The sequence below is a fragment of the Mus pahari genome, chromosome 1, assembly GCF_900095145.1.
Source record: "Mus pahari chromosome 1, PAHARI_EIJ_v1.1, whole genome shotgun sequence".
Taxonomy (NCBI): Eukaryota; Metazoa; Chordata; class Mammalia; order Rodentia; family Muridae; genus Mus; species Mus pahari.
Window position 1 is genome coordinate 124,247,534 of NC_034590.1, and position 18,146 is coordinate 124,265,679.

An 18,146-nucleotide genomic window follows, 5' to 3' on the forward strand; every position below is an offset into this window, starting at 1 on the left:
TGCTTTTTCTAGGATGTAGTTTTCCTCCTTGTGTTGGGGTTTTCCATTTGTTATCATTTGAAGGGCTGGATTTGTGGAGAGATATTGTGTAAATTTGTTTTGTCCTGGAATATCTTGGCTTCTCCATCTATGGTTAATGGAAATTTTGCTGAGTACAGTAACTTGGACTGGTATTTGTGTTCACTTAGGGTCTAAATGACATCTGCCCAGGATATTCTGGCGTTCATATTTTCTGGCAAAAAGTCTGTTTTAATTCTAATAGGTTTACCTTTATATGTTACTTGTCCTTTTTTCCTTCACTGCTTTTAATATTCTTTGTTTTGTGCATTTGGTGTTTTGATTATTATGTGGTGGGAGAAATTTCTTCTCTGATCCAATCTATTTGGTATTCTTTCAGCTTATAATTTCATGTGCATGTCTTTCCTTAGGTTAGGGAAGTTTTCTTGTATGCTTTTGTTGAAGATATTTACTGGCCTGTTAATTTGGGAACCTTTGTTCTCTTCTATACCTACTATCCTTAGGTTTGGTCTTCTCATTGTGTCCTGGATTTCCTGGATGTTTTGAGTTAGGAGCTTTTTACATTTTGCATTTTCTTTGATTGTTTGTCAATGTTTTCTATGGTGTCTTCTGCACCTGAGATTCTCTCTTCTACTTCTTTTATTCTGTTGGTGATGCTTGCATCTATGGTTCTTCATCTCTTTCCTAGGTTTTCTATCTCCATAGTTGTCACTCTTTGTGATTTTTTTATTGTTCCAACTTCCATTTTTAAATCCTGGATGGTTTTGTTCAATTCCTTCACCTGTTTGGTTGTATTTTCCTGTAACTCTTTAAGGAATTTTTGTTCCCTCTTTAAGGTCTTCTACCTGTTTACTTGTGTTCTCCTGTATTTCTTTAGTGGAGTTATTTATGTACTTTTTAAAATCCTCTATCGGCATCATGAGTTATGATTTTAAATACAAATCTTTCTTTTCCTGTGTGTTGGGGTACCAAGGACTTGGTGTGGTGGGAGAACTGTGTTCTGATGATGTCAAGTAGTCTTGGTTTCTGTAAGTCAGATTCTTGTGTTTGCTTTTCACCATCTGGTTGTTTCTGTTGTTAGATGTTCTTGCTGTCTCTGGATGGAGCTTGTTGCTCCTGTGGGACTGTAATCTTGTGTCAGCACTACTGGGAGACCAGCTCTCTCCTGTTGGAACTTGTGCACATATGGCACGGGAACAGCCCAAGCTCAGTGTGCCTGGAAGGATCCTGCCCCAGCTACTCCACTGTTCTTATGCTCCATGTCCTCCTTACCGTCCTGCTCCAGACTGTTATTGGATAGAAAATGGCTATCTCACCTTTGAGCCTGGGAGTGAAAGCACTACTGGGTGAATCAGTCTCTCCTTGGGGGACCTATGCACAGCAGTCTGTGGATCAGCCTCAGCTCCAGGGTTCAGATCTATATCTGGCTCTTATCTCTTTCAGTGTAGCCTTGGGTTCCACAGTTTGTCAGCCACTATCATGTGACCTGTGCTCATGCACTGTCTGTCATGATTTCTCTACCACAGTGTGCTGAAACTATGACTTAAAGGGAACCTCCCCCTCCCTAAGTTGCTTGTGTGGAATACTTTGTCATAGGACAAGAGAAGGAGGGAATACACGGAGGGTCTAAAAAGCTTCTGCACAGGAAAGGAAGCAATCAGTGGAAAGTTAAGCTAGACTCTCTGGGGAAGGCACTGTGCCTCAGTACAGGGCAGCTCCATTGAAATGTGTATGTGTGGATTTTATTAGGCTTCTATGATAGTAGTTTTCAATATGACTTTCCCAAAGGTTTTAATATTAGTAGTCCTTCACACTCTTTCCTTTGCCCCGACCTCCTCATTTAACCCTTAATGTTCCATGTTTCTTCCCCTTTCTTAACACCTATATCCTATCTTCCTCTCTTAAAACTCCTTCCGTGACTCTTCCTCTTTTCTTCAATTCTATAAACAATCCAATTAAAACACTCATATCTAAACAGTTGAAAGTAACACACACTTATGAGAGAGAACATGTGGAGCTTGTCTTTTTGTATCTGGCTTACCACTGTCAGATCCATCCATTTACCTGCAAATATTGTAATTTCATTTTTCTTTACAGCTAAATAAAATACCACTGTGTACATGTGACACATTTTTATTGTTCATCAGTTTGATAGACATCTTGGCTGTTGGCTATTGGTAATAAAACAGTAATGAACATGGATGGGCAGGTATTCCTATAATAGGATATAGAGTCCTTTATATTCCTATAGTGGGATATCAAGCTCAGCAGTGCTATAGCTGGACCATGTGCTATTTTGAGCTTTTGAGCAGCCTCAACATCAATTTCCACAGAGATTGCACCAATATTCACTCTCACCAGCAGCAAAATAGTGTTTCCATGTTTCCACATTTATACCAGCTTTATCATTATCGTGATTTTTATACACTCTGTGTTAAGACATCTGTAGGGTAGTACACAGGGCCCCCAATGTAGGAGCTAGAGAAAGTACCCAAGGAGCTGAAGGGGTCTGCAACTCTATAGGTGGAACAACAATATGAACTAACCAGTACCTCCAGAGCTCATGTCTCTAGCTGCAATGATGGTCTCTAGTCGGCCATCATTGGGAAGAGAGGCTCCTTGGTCTTGCAAACTTTATATGACCCAGTACAGGGGAATGCCAGGGCAAGAAGTAGGAGTGGGTGGGTAGGGGAGCAGGGCTGGGGGAGGGTATAGGGAATTTTCGGTATAGCATTTGAAATGTAAATGAAGAAAATATCTAATAAAAAATTGAAAAAAAAAGAAAAAATCTCAAAGAGGTTTTAATTGGTGTTTTTCTGATGGCTAAGGATGATGGACATTCTAGAAAATATTTATTACCCAATTGTGTTTTTTCTGTTGGGAATTCCCTGTTTAGTTTCATGCCCTAGTTATTACTATTACTATTATTACTATTATTATTATTATTATTAATTTCTTCTCTTATATAACACACCCAGACCAAAGCTTCCCCTCCCTCCTGTTTCCCTAGTTACACCTTTCTTCCCCAAATCCCAAAACAACCCTTCTATTCCCTTCAACCTAGTCTCCCCCCGCCCCTAGAAAATAGCAGAAAAAATAGCCTCTTAGGGACATCAACTGAACATGGCACAATTACTGAACCAGAAAGAAACCCTTACATCAAGGCCGGGTATGGCAACCCAGTAGGAGGAAAAGTGTCCCAAAAGCAAGCAAAAGAGTCAAAGATATGTTCACCCCCACAGTTAGGAGTTCCCCAAAACACAAAGCCAAAAATCATATCATATATACAGAGGACCAAGCACTCCCTGAAGTGAGACTCAGGAAGTCCTAGGGAAGAGTCGGGGGGTGGGTAGGGGGAGGTAAAAGTGAGTGAGTTGGAGTTGATAACTAATCTGGGTCCATGGGGGCTTACAGAACCACCAAAAAAGGGCATGCAGGGGCTGGATCTAGATCCCCTACACATTTGTAGCAGATGTGCAGCTTGTTCTTCAGGTGGTTATCCTAATAACTGGAGTAGCAGGTGTCTCTGACTCTGTTCCCTGTCATTGGATTCCCTTTTCTTAACTGGATTACCTGGTTGTGCCTCAGTGGGAGAGGGTATGCTTAGTCCTGCTTGGACTAGATGGCCCAGAATGGGGTGGTACCTAAGAGGGACTTGCCATTCTCTGAGGAGAAGAGAAGGTAAAGGGGTGAGGGATTTGTAAGGGTGAGACTGGGAGGAGAGGAGGGAGGGGCTGTAAAGTGATGTAATTGCATGTACAGTGAATTAAAAAAAAAATAGAAAAAAAGAAAAATGTTATGGGAAAAAGTTTTTGTTTTACTCCCAGGTGTGAGATATGGGGCTGATTCACAACAACTAAATATGATTTGTCTTGTGCTCTGGCAAAGGGGTAATTTTGCCAGCTGAAGATAGTTTGTGTTTGGAGTTCTAGGGACTCTTCAGAGGGTATAAAAGTACTGGTACCTTGAGAGTTCCATGGCAGTGGCTGTTGCTGATGTTGTTTGGATTGCTGGATTGCTGGTTGGAGATATCTTGACAAGGAATATAAAACTTGACCCAAGGAATTTGACTGCTTTAATCAGCAGCAAATAGTCTAGCAAGATCAATGCCCCCTTTACCCTCAAACCTTCTTTCTCTCCTACCTAGTGTTGAAGAGTTGGAAAGGTGGAATAGGGTTGGAAGGGAGATAGATAAAATAACCCAATAAATTTGCCAGAAGTCTGGTTACATATCCCATTTCATGGGATGCCCTGAGCTCTGAGGGGAGGGACCTGATGGAGACCTTCAGTCTGGGATCTCTGTAATGTTTGGCTGTAGGTTTTTACATCCATTCCCATTAGATGCTGGAGGCAGCATCTTTTATGACAACTGGACTAACACCGATATGTCATTGGGAATCATTCATTGATTTTTTTTTTTTTGCCAGCTGTATTTTGGCTCTATCGTAGTTCCTGAGTTATCTGGTTCTTGGTCTTGTTCATTTGCTTGTTTGTTTATATTTTTTGTTTTATTTTGGGGGCAGAGATTGCCAGGATGGATATGAAGGGACTGGAGATGAGTGGGATTGGAGAACATGATGTGAAATTCACAAAGAATCAATAAAAAATTAAAACAAACAAATAAAACCTTGCAGTGGAAGCTGCAGTATGTTACAGTGTGTCACAAAGGGTATACCCTTTTGCCCAAATAACATTACTTGCAAATGTTAACTGCAGAGTCATTCAAGGCCTCTGGCTTCTGCTACACTATCAATCCTGGATCCTCACAGGGACTCTTCTCAGAAATCCTGAGTTATGGATATCCTGCAGTTTTGGATCTGCAGGATGGTCCTGTCATGTACTCCTGAAGTTCATAGATGGGGTAGATGTTGGAGTGGGCCAATTCAAAGCCTTGGATCTGGGTCTAGGTGATGGCTGTGTTGTTCAGCCCACAAGCTCTCCTGTGCCCATGCCACCAGGGCCCAAAGGTGGTCCTGGCTCAGTTATGGTTAGGTACATGTTCTAAAAACAGTAACAAAGTCTGTGTAGAGTTAGCAGGCTCTTGATGCAAATCCCTCAGAAACCTGTGGGAGATACACAGGGCTTTATGAGGTCCTTGGGTGTGTGGGGCGTGTAAGGGTGGGTGATGCTTCCTAGGGAGGTGCATAGCTCTCTGTGATCCTTGTGTCCTTAAGTCTATTGTCTAAGAGTTTCAGAATATATATGTACATACATATTCTGAAACACACACACACACACACACACACACACACACAATTTTGATGAGGATAACTCTTTATTCCTTCCTCTCCAATTCCTACCTTATCCCCTCCACTGCCATCCTCCACCATTTCATGTATTCCTTTGAAACCTTCTGAGTCCTATCTGTGATGCCAGTACAGGCATGGGTGTAGAACCTCCTACTAGAGCATGGGAAGCCTCTCAGGGGCTTCGTACTTGAAAAATCAACTAACTTTCCCTTTCAAGGGAGAATTAGTTGCCAGTAGGTCCTCATCTAGGGGTGGGAACTCATTAGTACCTTCCAGTACTTGATGAGAGTTTGTCTGGCTTGATCTGGTGGAGGTTTTGTGCCTATAGTCATGGCTGCCTGTGAGTGTCATGTGCAATTGCTCTGCTGTGTCTGGAAGACCCTATCTGGCTGTAATCACTCATTGTTCCTGGCTCTTATGACCTATTTACTGAAAGTGTTTTCATGAAGAATTTTAATGTTAGAAGGATTTCTAAATCACATGTGTACATTCCATTAGTAGACAGAAGGACTGATGTATAATATTACTTTAAAGGTTTTTATTTTTTTTACCTTAAAGTTTTTAACCTCTTTTTCTTACTTCTTTTTCAATAAACTTTATGATTTGTAGACTATTATTATTGCCATTTAATAGATGAAAATACTGTGCTTTGGGGAAATGTGTACAAGGACAAAAATCAGTAAGCAGCAAAGCAAGAAATTCACCACCAAAAACTTGTAAAATTTGCATTTATATTTGTGTGTGTGTGTGTGTGTGTGTGTGTGTGTGTGTGTGTGTTGGAGAGAGAGCTGACTTTGGTTTTCAGCTCTCTCAAGACACCATGTGGGCCCAGAAGCTAATGCTATAAGCTTTATAAGCTTGGTACAAGTACCTGTCACTGAATAAAGAATCTTGCCAGTCCTTAACACATATTTTATTTTGTGATACCAATACTCAAGCTTGTTGATTAGGATAAGCCATTCTTTTCCTGAATTTCAGTTTCTTATCATAATTTGATGGATACCTTGCTGCCTTGATTTCTTCACTTATGGATACGAAACATGGCAGGTCTAATAGAGCTGCTGTATTGGTTGATTCACAATAGACCTTTGAGAAACTGTGTATGTATTTTATATAACATCAAGTAATTCCTATGTTTTATACATATTCATTTATTGATATCAAGTTATATTATAAGCTTGTCATTCTGTTAGGGAAACTCCATAACATCTCTGATTTCAAGTTTATCTCCTAGAAATTGAGTTTTGTGGACTAGCAGACACCCATGTCATTTGCAGACCAGTGCCTCCAAGGTCAGACATGTTATGATCTGGTGTCATAATAGGATCACAGGGGAAGTTAGGAATTGATGCACATGGCAAACTAGGCCTTTAATTATTAGAAAAATCTCCATGACAACCATGATGCCAGAGAACAAGTGTCTGTCGTATATTTTTTTTAATTGGCCTTTTCTTTCTACTTTGGTTCTCAACAGCATGTTTAGGGGATTCCCCAGTGTTGTTGTCTCAATTGCTGTGAGCAGACAGCCAGGTTAATGGCCAAAAGCATCCTTTAGGAATATACTAGTGTCCCTCCTGGAAAATTACTTGAAATATTGGCAGTTCCAACATTTGGCACGAACTCTGTCTTCCTGCAGTGTCTGGATGGAGGTCAGAGGGTAAGCCTTGCAGTTAGAATCAGCTATCTCAAGGCCCTTCACTTTTACAGGAGGACTTGTAAGATTTATGGGGAGTAGCTTCCTCCATTTTTCTCCCAGCTCCTCTCCTAAATTCCATATCTTGCACATTTTCCTTCAGTTTCTCTTTGTACTTACCCAAATGATCAGTTGTTCAGAGAAAAAAAATATATCCTATGTTTAAATTTTCAGGTCAGTGCCAAGGTTCTTGTTAACTTCTTCAGTATGTATGTGGGATTCTGTTACTTTCTGTCTTCTATGTATTAAAATGGGGAGAATCAAATCAGCAGGGACTAAACAAGACTATCTTTAAAGCCTAGGTGATGTTAAAAGCCAGAAGTTGAGATCTGCATCAACAATAAGAGTTGACTGAGTTTCAGATTTCCTAAGATCAAAGCTTGCTTGTCCATGAATCTCAACTTTTCCTTTTCCCTGGAACTCTTTTCATTGCTTTTTTCTAACCTGGACTATGTTTCTGAAATAGTAGGAATTATATTCTCTTTAGATGCACAGCTTTGGTTCATGACTTTCAGTTGTAAGAGACAAATTAAGTCTTATGATATGACAGAGTACACAGTTTCACTAGCCTGTTCACCATGTTCAAATACCTCTCCACTGTAACCTTTGGTGGCCCCAGAGACAACAGCTTTAGCAGTATAGATGTGAGATATGCCCACTCTAGTCACAGGTAGCTCTGGTCTAGGTGCCCTTTAAGTTTCTCTTACTCACATTTTCCTTACTCAGCAACTTGCATTTAACTTATTATTCCCAGAACAGTTCATTAAACTGACCACGTTTTTATTGTATTAGAGTTGGTAAGCTCTATCTACTAAGCTAAATCTTAAATATTTCTTCTACTTTAAACTGTCCTGGGAGATACTGAAGACACACAGAATATTAAATATTAACAGAAAGGGTGAGTATGTTTATGTATTTCCTCTGTTCCAACATTTAAATAAATTAATGTGAAAAAATACTAAGATTAATAACCGTAGTTCACAAGTTTTCATTCTTTCTTGGTAATAGTGGGGTACATAGAATATGCCCAAGTGTGCCTGCCCATCCCACCAGAATGCTGTGTGATAATGATGTAAATTTCAACAATCTTGGGAGTTTCACTCATTTTTATTCAACTTATCAATTAAATTGTTGTTCAAGAATGTTACCCATGTGAGTTCATAATTTCAAAATGTTTCCTTCATCTTAACTCAGCTTGGATGAACTGAGAAACAACATTGTTTACTTAAAGAATAAACAGCTCATAAGTCCATAAAACCATAAGGGAAATTTAGCGAAAGTAAGATTTTTGAATTTTAAGTGCAAAGTTGAATAGGACCAGTTGATAATACATTCAACTTATGCTTGTGGATGGATGCACATGTGAGTGAACACAACACTTAACACTCAGGAGAAAGCCTTTACCCCAGTCGCTCATCCTCAGCACTGTCTTCTAGATGGCACTTGGTAGAGGAAAACAAATGCAGCAACACCATTCTGCAGTATTTTGGGAGTTAGAATAATGATTCAATACAGAAATTGGTATTCTCATAACTATTTCTTAATACTGTTATTGAAACCTACTTCAGACAATGTTTGTAGGACATAGTTTGTCAAAGGACCCTTGATATCTCATCTTTGTTGTACAATAACTTCATTTTACAGAGGGAGGTGGTGACTGCAAGAATAATTGCTAACATTAATGGAGCTCTGCTATGTTATCCCATTTATATCATTTGGTCTCTTGAGCAGTTCTATGGGATGGGCAGTTTCATACATGAGACTACTGAGGCTGAGTCAAGTTAGCATGATGAGGGAATGTACAACCAGCAAGTGAATGCCAGATTCCTTTCTCTTTATATTTGTTGTTAAAGTATATACAGTAAATTATTATTGAAATATAAAAGCTATACAATATTGTAAAAACTCAGTTAAGTATAAAAATGAAAATAAAAGTCACAGCACCCTTTCTTTTTAAAGTTTGTCTTTTATTTGTTTTTTTTAAATAATTCTTTTGTTTTTTGTTTTTTCTTTTCTTTCTTTCTTTTTTTTTTTNGATGGCTATGAGCCACCATGTGGTTGCTGGGATTTGAACTCCAGACCTTCGGAAGAGCAGTCGGGTGCTCTTACCCACTGAGCCATCTCACCAGCCCTTTTATTTGGTTTTAATAATTCCATTTCTTTGGAAATGGTTCACACAGTGTGTATGTTTGTGTGTACATTTGTGTGCATGTGCAAGTGTATGCCTCTGTGTTTATCTATGAGTGAGTGTGAAATAGAGATACACACATAAGGAGAGAGCTACAGAGCACATTCTTGAGAGTAATTATTGAAGGCAAATTTATACAAGATTAGGAGAGTATTTCTTATACTCCTAAGAGCTATGTGTGCTCATTCCTTGTTGATATAGAAGATATAGTATCTCCTTGGGTATTTTCTCTAGCTCCTTCATAGGGGACCCCGTGTTCTATCCAATAGATGGCTGTGAGAATCCACTTCTGTATTTTCCAGGCACTGGCATAGCCTCACAGGAGACAGCTATATCAGGGTCAGGTCCCCTATGCAGGAGCTAGAGAAAGTACTCAAGGAGCTGACAGGGTCTGCAACCCTATAGGAGGAACAACAATATGAACTAACCAGTACCCCCAGAGCTCATGTCCCTAGCTGCATATGTAGCAGAGGGAGGAGAGGCCCTTGGTCTTGTAAAGATTCTATGCCCCAGTATAGGGGAATTCCAAGGCTAGGAAGCAGGAGTGGGTGGGTTGGGGAACCTGGGGAGGGGGGAGGGTATAGGGGATTCTTAGAGAGGAAACTAGGAAAGGGGATAGCATTTGAAATGTAAATGAAGAAAATATCTAATAAAATTTTTTTATCTAGACTACTGGAAATAAATAATGGGAAGAAAATGTTACTTCAAGTGAGATGGCACATTGTGCCCCTAAAAAAAAAGAGAAGAAGATATAGTATCACACAGAAGGTATTTTACTGTGTGTAGTTTGTGACTATTAACACTTCTTTCTTTCTCTTTCTCTTTCTCTCTCTCTCTCTCTCTCTCTCTCTCTCTCTCTCTCTTTCTTTCTTTCTTTCTTTTTTAGAGTTGAAATGTTTTATATCTTGGCCACATATTGGTAGCAGCAATAAGCTCAAAGGTAAGCTACATTGCCATTACAAACATTTATTTATTTTTATTTTTATATTTTTAAAAACTAATTAAATAACAAATGTACTTTACATCCCAATGTCACTCCCACTTCTTCAATCCACCTCTTGCTGCTCCTTCCCCATTTCCCCCCCCCCTTCTTCTCTGAGAAGGTGGAGCTGCCCTGTGTATCAACAACCCCTAGTAAACCAGTCATTGCAGGACTAGGCACATAGGTATATCCCCTCTTACAGAGGCCAGGCAAGGCAGCCCAATTAGGGGAACAAGATCCACAGGCAGGCAACACCCTCATGTCCTGCCCTCACTCCAGTTGTTCGGAGAACTGCATGAAGATCAAGCTCCATGTCTGATACACATGTGAAAGGGGCCTAGGTCCAGTTCATGCTCACTCTGGTGGTTCAGTCTTTGGAAGCCCCCAAGGGTTCAAGTTAGTTGACTCTGTTGCTCTTCCTGTAGAATCCCTATTCTCTTCGGATCCATCAATCCTTCCCCAAACTCTTCCATTAGACTGCCTAAGTTCCATGTAAGTCTTATAGGTCCCCGAGTCTCTTTTGAGTCAGCTGTTGCATGGATCCTCTCAAAGGACAGCCATGCTAGACTTCTTTCTGCAAGCATAACATAGTATGATTAACAGTGTTAGGGACTGGTTCTTGCCAATTGAATGGGTCTCAAATTGGGCTGATTATTGGTTGACCGTCCCCTTAGTCTCTGTTCTAGCTCACGTCCCTGAATTTCTTATAAACAGGATAAATTTTGTATTAAAAGTTTTGTGGGTGGTTTGGTGTCCCAACACCATTGGGGTTCCTGCTTGGCTGTAGGAGGTAGCCTTTTTAGGTTCCATATCCCCAGTGTTCTGAGTCATAGATAAGGTCACCCCCATTGATTCTTGGGGGTTTCCATTGCCATGAGTCTCTGTCATGGCCTCTAGATGTTCCCCCACTTCCCCAACCCCTACAGTGGGTGCAGATTGCCATTCATTCTTATGGCCATCTAGCCATCTCTCCTATTCTTCCCCGAATCTGACCCTGAAGATCATATTCCCTCTCCTACCCAGTTCCCTCCTTCCATCTACCTCTTATGACTATTTTATTTCCTCTTGTAAGTGAGATTAAAGTATCCTGCTTATGCCTTTCTTCTGGCTTCTTTGAGTCTGTGGAGTATAGCATGGGTATCCTGTATTTTATGGCTAATATCCACTTGTCATTACATGCCATCAATGTCCTTTTGGGCCTGGGTTACTTCACTCTGAATGATATTCTTAAGTTCCTTCCATTTGCCTGCAAAATTTATGATATATTTGTTTTAATAGCTAAATAGTATCCCATTGTGTAGATGTACCATATATCCTTTATCCATTCCTCAGTCAAGGAACATCTAGATTGTTTTCAGTTCCAGGCTATTATGAATAAAGTTACTATGAACATAGTTGAGCAAATGACTTTGTGGGATGGTAGAGCATCTTTTTGCGTATATGCTCAGGAGTTGTATATCTGGGTTCTGAGGTAGAACTATCCCAAGTTTTCTGAGAAACTGACAAATTGACTTCCAAAGTGGTTGTACAAGTTTGCACTCTCACCAGCAATGGAAGAGTGTTCCCTTTTCTCCACATTCTTACCAGCATGTGGTATCACTTGAGTTTTATTAGCTATTCTGATGTGCGAAAAGATGTAACCTTAGAGTTGTTTTGATTTGCATTCCTCTGATGACTAAGGATCTTGAAAATTTCTTTAAGTGCTTCTTAGTCATTATAGATTCCTCTGTTGAGGATTCTCTGTTTAGCTCAGTACTCTATATTTAAATTGGGCTCTTTGAGTTGTCCATGTCTAACTTCTTGAGGTCTTTATAAGTTTTGGCTATTAGCCCTCTATCAAATAGAGGGTTGATGAAGATCTTTTCCCATTCTGTAGGCTTCTCTTTTGTACTATTGACAGTGACCTTTGCCTTACAGAAGCATGTCAGTTTTCTGAGGTCACATTTATCAATTGTTGATCTTAGAGCTTGAGCCATTAGTGTTATGTTCAGGAAATTGTCTCTTGTACTAATGTATTCAAGGCTATTTCCTACTTTCTCTTCTATGGGATTTAGTGTATTATGTTTTATGTTGAGGTCCTTGATCCACTTGGACTTGAGTTTTGTGCAAGATGATAAATATAGATCTATTTGCATTCTTCTACATATAGATATCCAGTTAGACCAGCACCATTTGTTGAATATGCTTTCATTTTTCCATTGGTTTTGGATTCTTTATCAAAGATCAATTTTGGGTTTATTTCTGGGTCTTTGATTCAATTCCAGTGATCAATGTGTCAGTTTCTGTACCAATACCATGACATTTTTATCACTATTATTCTATAGTACAGCTTGAGGTCAGGGATGGTGATTCCGACCGAAGTTTTTTTTATTATTCAGGATTTTTTGGGTTATTCTAAATTTTTTTTTTGTTCTTCAATACAAAGTTGATAATTGCTCTTTCAAGGTATATAAAATTGTTTTGGAATTTTGATGGGTATTGTATTTAATCTGTAGATTGATTTTGGAAAGATGAACATTTCACTATGTTAATGAGCATGAAAGATCTTTCCATATCTGATATCTTCCTCAATTTCTTTATGGACTTGAACTTCATGTCATACAGATCTTTCATTTGTTTGGTTAGAGTTACACCAAGATATTTTATATTATTCATGGCTGTTGTAAAGGGTATTGTTCCTTAATTTCGTTCTCAGCCTGTTTATCAGTTGTATAAATGAGGGCTACTGGTTTCTTCGAGTTAATTTTATATCTGGCCACTTTCCTGAAGTTGTTTATCAGTTGTAGAAATTCTTTGGTAGAATTTTGGGGTTGCTTATGCATATTACCGTGTTACTGGAAATAGCAATACTTTGACTTCTTTCTTTCTAATTTGTATCCCCTTGATCTTCTTTAGTTGTCTTATTGCTTTGGCTAGAACTTCAAGTACTATACTGCAAAGATAGGGAGAGAGTGGTATGACTTATCTTGTCCCTGATTTTAGTGGGATTGCTTCAAGTTTCTCTCTAACAGTCCCTCTCTACACATGGTCAAGAAGGTCAAAGAGTAGTTTTTTTTCCCAGTTGATTTCAATGTCCCTGGGTATTTTTATCTGCCTGATTTCTGGTTCTGAATCTACAGCTGCCTGGAGCCATTGTGTCTCATTGTGGGCAGGGTGAAGACATCTTGGGAACATTGGAGATCTGGCATCACCCTATCCAGATACAGCTGTCGCTAACAGTAACAATCAAGATCTAATGGACAGTCACCACGTACCCAAGTGTGTGCTGAGTGTGCATTAGTCACTAGTTCTATCATCTCAGTAACTTTCTATTCAAAGACTTCTGCTTTCCTCTCTTTAAGTAAGTGTTCCAAATCATTGTGTGGAAGCCACTGGGATAGTTTAATATAGAGCAAAGAGAATCAGAACTAAATTGTGAAATCACTAAAATCTTTCTGAGTGTCTGTTAATTAGAGGAAACATATTCACAAATGAGAAAGACCCTTTGGCATCAAGGTACAACCCATCTCTTTCTAAAGTCCCTCATATGACCCTTCCATAAGAAGACTAATTTAAACTTTACTAGGATCTTGGTATTCTGCTCCACAAAAGTACAAATTACAAATGTGACAGTGTGATACAGACTTGTGAGTGTGTGTGGGTTTGGGTTTCTGTGTGTACTTATTTGTGTTTGTACATGTTTGTTTCTTAGACATTGTTTTAAGAAGTTATTAAAGTTTGAAATGTTTATGATTATGCATCATTAAAATAATGATCCAATGTCACTGGAGTCAGCATTTTCTCATTTCCTTTCTGATTTTAGGAGCACTAACACTGAAGAGATGATTGCGGGAATAAATATTACCAAGATCACCCAGTTCATCCTCCTAGGATTCTCAGATTTCCCCAGAATAACAGTACCTCTTTTTGTAATGTTTTTGATGATCTACACTATGGCTGTAACCTGGAACTTTTCCCTTATTGCTCTAATAAGAATGGATTCCCACCTTCACACACCCATGTATTTCTTCCTCAGTAATCTCTCCTTTATAGACATCTGCTATATCACTTCCACAGCCCCCAAGATGCTTTCCAACTTCTTCCAGGAAAAGCAAACTATCAGCTTTGTGAGCTGCATAGTTCAATACTTTACACTTTCCACTATGGGGCTGAGTGAATCTTGCCTCATGACAGCCATGGCCTATGACAGGTATGCTGCCATTTGTAACCCTCTTCTGTACTCATCAGTCATGTCACCCAGCCTCTGTGCTAGGATGGTGATGGGAAGCTATACAGCAGGACTCACAGGTTCTGTGTCTCAGATATTTGCCTTGCTGCAGCTCCATTTCTGTGGACCTAATGTCATTAGGCATTTCTTCTGTGACATATCTCAGCTACTAAATCTATCCTGTAGTGATGCTTTCTTTGTACAGGTCCTTCTTGCTATATTAACCATGTGTTTTGGTATAGCAAATGCCTTAGCTACCATGCTGTCCTATGGTTTTATCGTCCTGTCCATCTTAAAGATCACTTCAGCTAAAGGCAGGTCCAAGGCCTTCAACACCTGTGCTTCTCACCTGACAGCTGTTTCTCTCTTCTATAGTACTGCCATCTTTGTCTATTTGCGATCCAGCTCTGGTGGCTCCTCCAGTTTTGACAGATTTGCTTCTGTCTTCTATACTGTTGTGATTCCTATGTTGAACCCTTTGATATATAGTCTGAGAAACAAGGAAATCAAAGATGCCATGAAAAGGTTGCAGAAAAAGGCAATCTGCAGCTAATGCTGCAGATAAGATTATTTCAACAAAATGCCATGTCAGATTTACTGCTCTCCACACTCACTTGCACATGAATGGAATGATACAAATTCATGGCAGTTCAGATAAATATGTCTTTTAAACAGACTGTATGCCAACATGAACCAACAATTGATTTAATGTCATTGAAACACATTAGTTTTAAGAACTGCAGGGTCATAATTCCATGTTACAAAATGGGCATCTCATCATTAGTTATTTTACCCATAAATATTTGAGAAAAATCAAGTTGGGAGAGTTGTAGAAGCCTGGATCTGTTAAATTACTTGACTAAGCCTCTACAGAAGATTGCTGATTGATTCTCATCCCCAAGTCTTCTAACTGTCATTAGTATTTTGATGTAGTGTAATAAAACATGGGCCATCACCATTGATTAATCTGTGATACTGAGCAAGTAGAATGATCATAAGGAAACTTCCTGTTTAAAAGAAACAAAGCCACACATTGGCCTTCTTGTGCCTTTTAGGATGACTAAACAGAAACAGCTTGATTTTGTCAAAGTAAAAGGCTTAATCAATTTTAAGCCAAACACAAAAGTGCAAGCTTGAATTGTAAAGAAAACTGGTGAGCAAGGCATGGTTTCTTCATTGCCATTTCCTTAGTATTCTGGTGGTGTGGTTTATTATCTACCTTATAGGTCAATAGCAGTATATGAAATGGTGAGACCTGATATATAATAAGACTTATGTGAATTTATTGTAATAAAGTCACTGGACATTACACATTGCTAAGGGCATACCAATCCACAGGAATCTCTGAAAAAAATGAATTCCATTAAAATACAATATCAAGGTTCTTTATGTTTGATTTAAAATTTTGAAAGGTGTGTGAACTCTAAAATAGTACAGGTTCTTAAAACTGTCATATACTATTTTAAAACCACTGACCCATATCTATAGTATGCCCTGAACATTTTGAATGGTTTTAAATAATTTTTCTCAGAAGACTTTAATTTTGAAAATTATAGTCATTGATAAAGCATCTGAGAAATAACTGCTGTCGTTCTTCATAGTGCTGACAGCTTATATTTGTAAGGAAATGTGTTTTTTGTTTTGCATAGTAAATTATTTTAAAACAAGAAAAATTGACTAACACTGTGTCTAGTAATTCAAAAATATGCACTGAATCTAAAATAATACTTTGGAATATTCACCAGACCAGATACAAATCCTTTGGTCTACAATGCTGTCCTGCTTGTAAGATTTGCCATGGAAGTGGTGGCACAAGCTTGTGAAAGTATCCAAACAATATCTGGTATGACTTAAGACCCACTCCACAAAATGGAATCCATACCCAACACTGCTTGGGAGACCAATAACCTGAGACTTAATAGACCAAGGACCTAGGGTATAACCAAATAAAACTTGTTAAAAAAGAAGGAAAAATGTAGTGATAAAATGCCTCCTATTGTTATTCTGCTCTATCAGTGCCTTGTTCAGCTATCATCAGAGAAGTTTCTCCCTGCAACAAATACAGAGATGCACAGCCAGGCATTACACAGAGAGTGAAAGGCCTCAGAACACTCAGCCTGGAAATGGGATATCTCCATCAAATCCTTCCACTCAGAGCTCAGGAAACCCCAAGAAAGAGGGGTCAGAGAGAGTATAAGAGTCAGACATCATCAAAAACAAAACAAAACAACAACAAAAACACAAGTCCTCTAAATCAATATGAGCAACACTCATACGAACTCAGAAAAACTGTAGCACTATTCATAGCACTGCAAGAGGCTGAGCCAGGTCCTCTGCATTTATGGATTCCAGTTTAGTGCTTTAAGGGGTTTCCTGAGTGTGTAAACATGTGTGGCTCTTATTCTTGTGCTTTCTCTTGGACTTTTTTCCTTCTGTTGGCTTCTCTCACATTTGATGTTTTACTTTGTTTAATTTTATTCTGTTGTATTTGAAAAATGAGTGAATGAATAAAAACCCAACTATGGTAAAGGCTAAAAAAAAAACCATTGCTAAGATACCTACACATGACAGACTGAAATGTTCTTTAATATAGTCTATGCATGTTCAGTATTGTGTGGCTTTAAGCAAGTGATATAATGGTGGTAGTAGAATAACTAAAACTTTAAGCGGGTATTTTGGAATATTTCAGTGGAGGTCCCATTTATCAATTCTTGATCTTAGAGCATAAGCCACTGGAGTTCTGTTTAGGAAATTTCCCCATGTGCTAATGAGTTCAAGGCTCTTTCCCAGTTTCTCTTTTATTAGATTCATTGTATCTGGTTTTATGTTGAGATCCTTGATCCACTTGGACTTGAGCTTTGTACAAGGTGACAAATATGGGTCTATTTTCATTCTTCTACATTCAGATAGCCAGTTAGACCAGCCCCATTTATTGAAAGATGCTTTCTTTTTTCCATTATATATTTTTGGCTTCTTTGTCAAAAATTAAGTGTCCATAAGTATGTGGGCTTATTTCTGTGTCTTCAATTCTATTCAATTGATCAACCTGTCTGGCTATGTACCAATAACATACAGTTTTTATATCACTATTCCTCTGTAGTACAGCTTGAGTTTAAGGGTGATGATTCCCTGAGAAGTTCTTTCATTGTTAAGAATTGTTTTTGCTATCCTGAGTTTTTGTTTTTCCATATGAAATTGAGATATTTTTTTGATGGGTTCTTGAATTCTTTGAGAAAAATCACGTTGGGAAAGTTGTAGAAGCCTGGACCTGTTAAATTACTTGGCTAAGCCTCTGCAGAAGACTCCTGATTGAGTCTCACCCCCACGTCTTCTAACATTGTTTCATCAGTATTTTGATGTAGTGTATAAAACATGGGCCATCACCATTGATTATTCTGTGATCCTGAGCAGTTGAGAATGATCATAAGGAAACTTCCTGTTTGAAAGAAACAAAGCCAAAGAAAGAAAGAAAGAAAGAAAGAAAGAAAGAAAGAAAGAAAGAAAGAAAGAAAGAAAGAAAGGAAGGAAGGAAGGAAGGAAGGAAGTCACACATTGGCTTTCTTGTCCCCTTTAGGATGACTAATCAGAAACAGCTTGATTTTGTCAAAGTAAATCATTTAATAAGTTTTAAGCCAAACACAAAAGTGGAAGCTTGAATTGTAAAGAAAACTGGTGAGAAAGTCATGGTTTCTTTATTGCCATTTCCTTAGTGTTCTTTTCTTTTCTTTTCTTTTCTTTTCTTTTCTTTTCTTTTCTTTTCTTTTCTTTTCTTTTCTTTTCTTTTCTTTTCTTTTCTTTTCTTTTCTTTC

General features: G+C 38.6%; 1 protein-coding gene across 1 annotated transcript; it reads left to right on the forward strand.

Moving 5' to 3' along the window:
* The first annotated feature begins 13,892 nt into the window (after positions 1-13,892).
* Positions 13,893-14,954, forward strand: LOC110333211 (olfactory receptor 5AN1-like). Its single transcript, XM_021214742.1, has one exon. It carries the CDS (start codon positions 13,952-13,954, stop codon positions 14,888-14,890), a length of 939 nt encoding a protein of 312 aa, XP_021070401.1. The 5' UTR covers positions 13,893-13,951; the 3' UTR covers positions 14,891-14,954.
* The last annotated feature ends 3,192 nt before the right edge of the window (positions 14,955-18,146 follow it).

Excerpts from the sequence above, each read along its gene's own strand:
- LOC110333211 (XM_021214742.1), top strand. The coding sequence starts at position 13,952 with ATGATTGCGGGAATAAATATTACCAAGATCACCCAGTTCATCCTCCTA.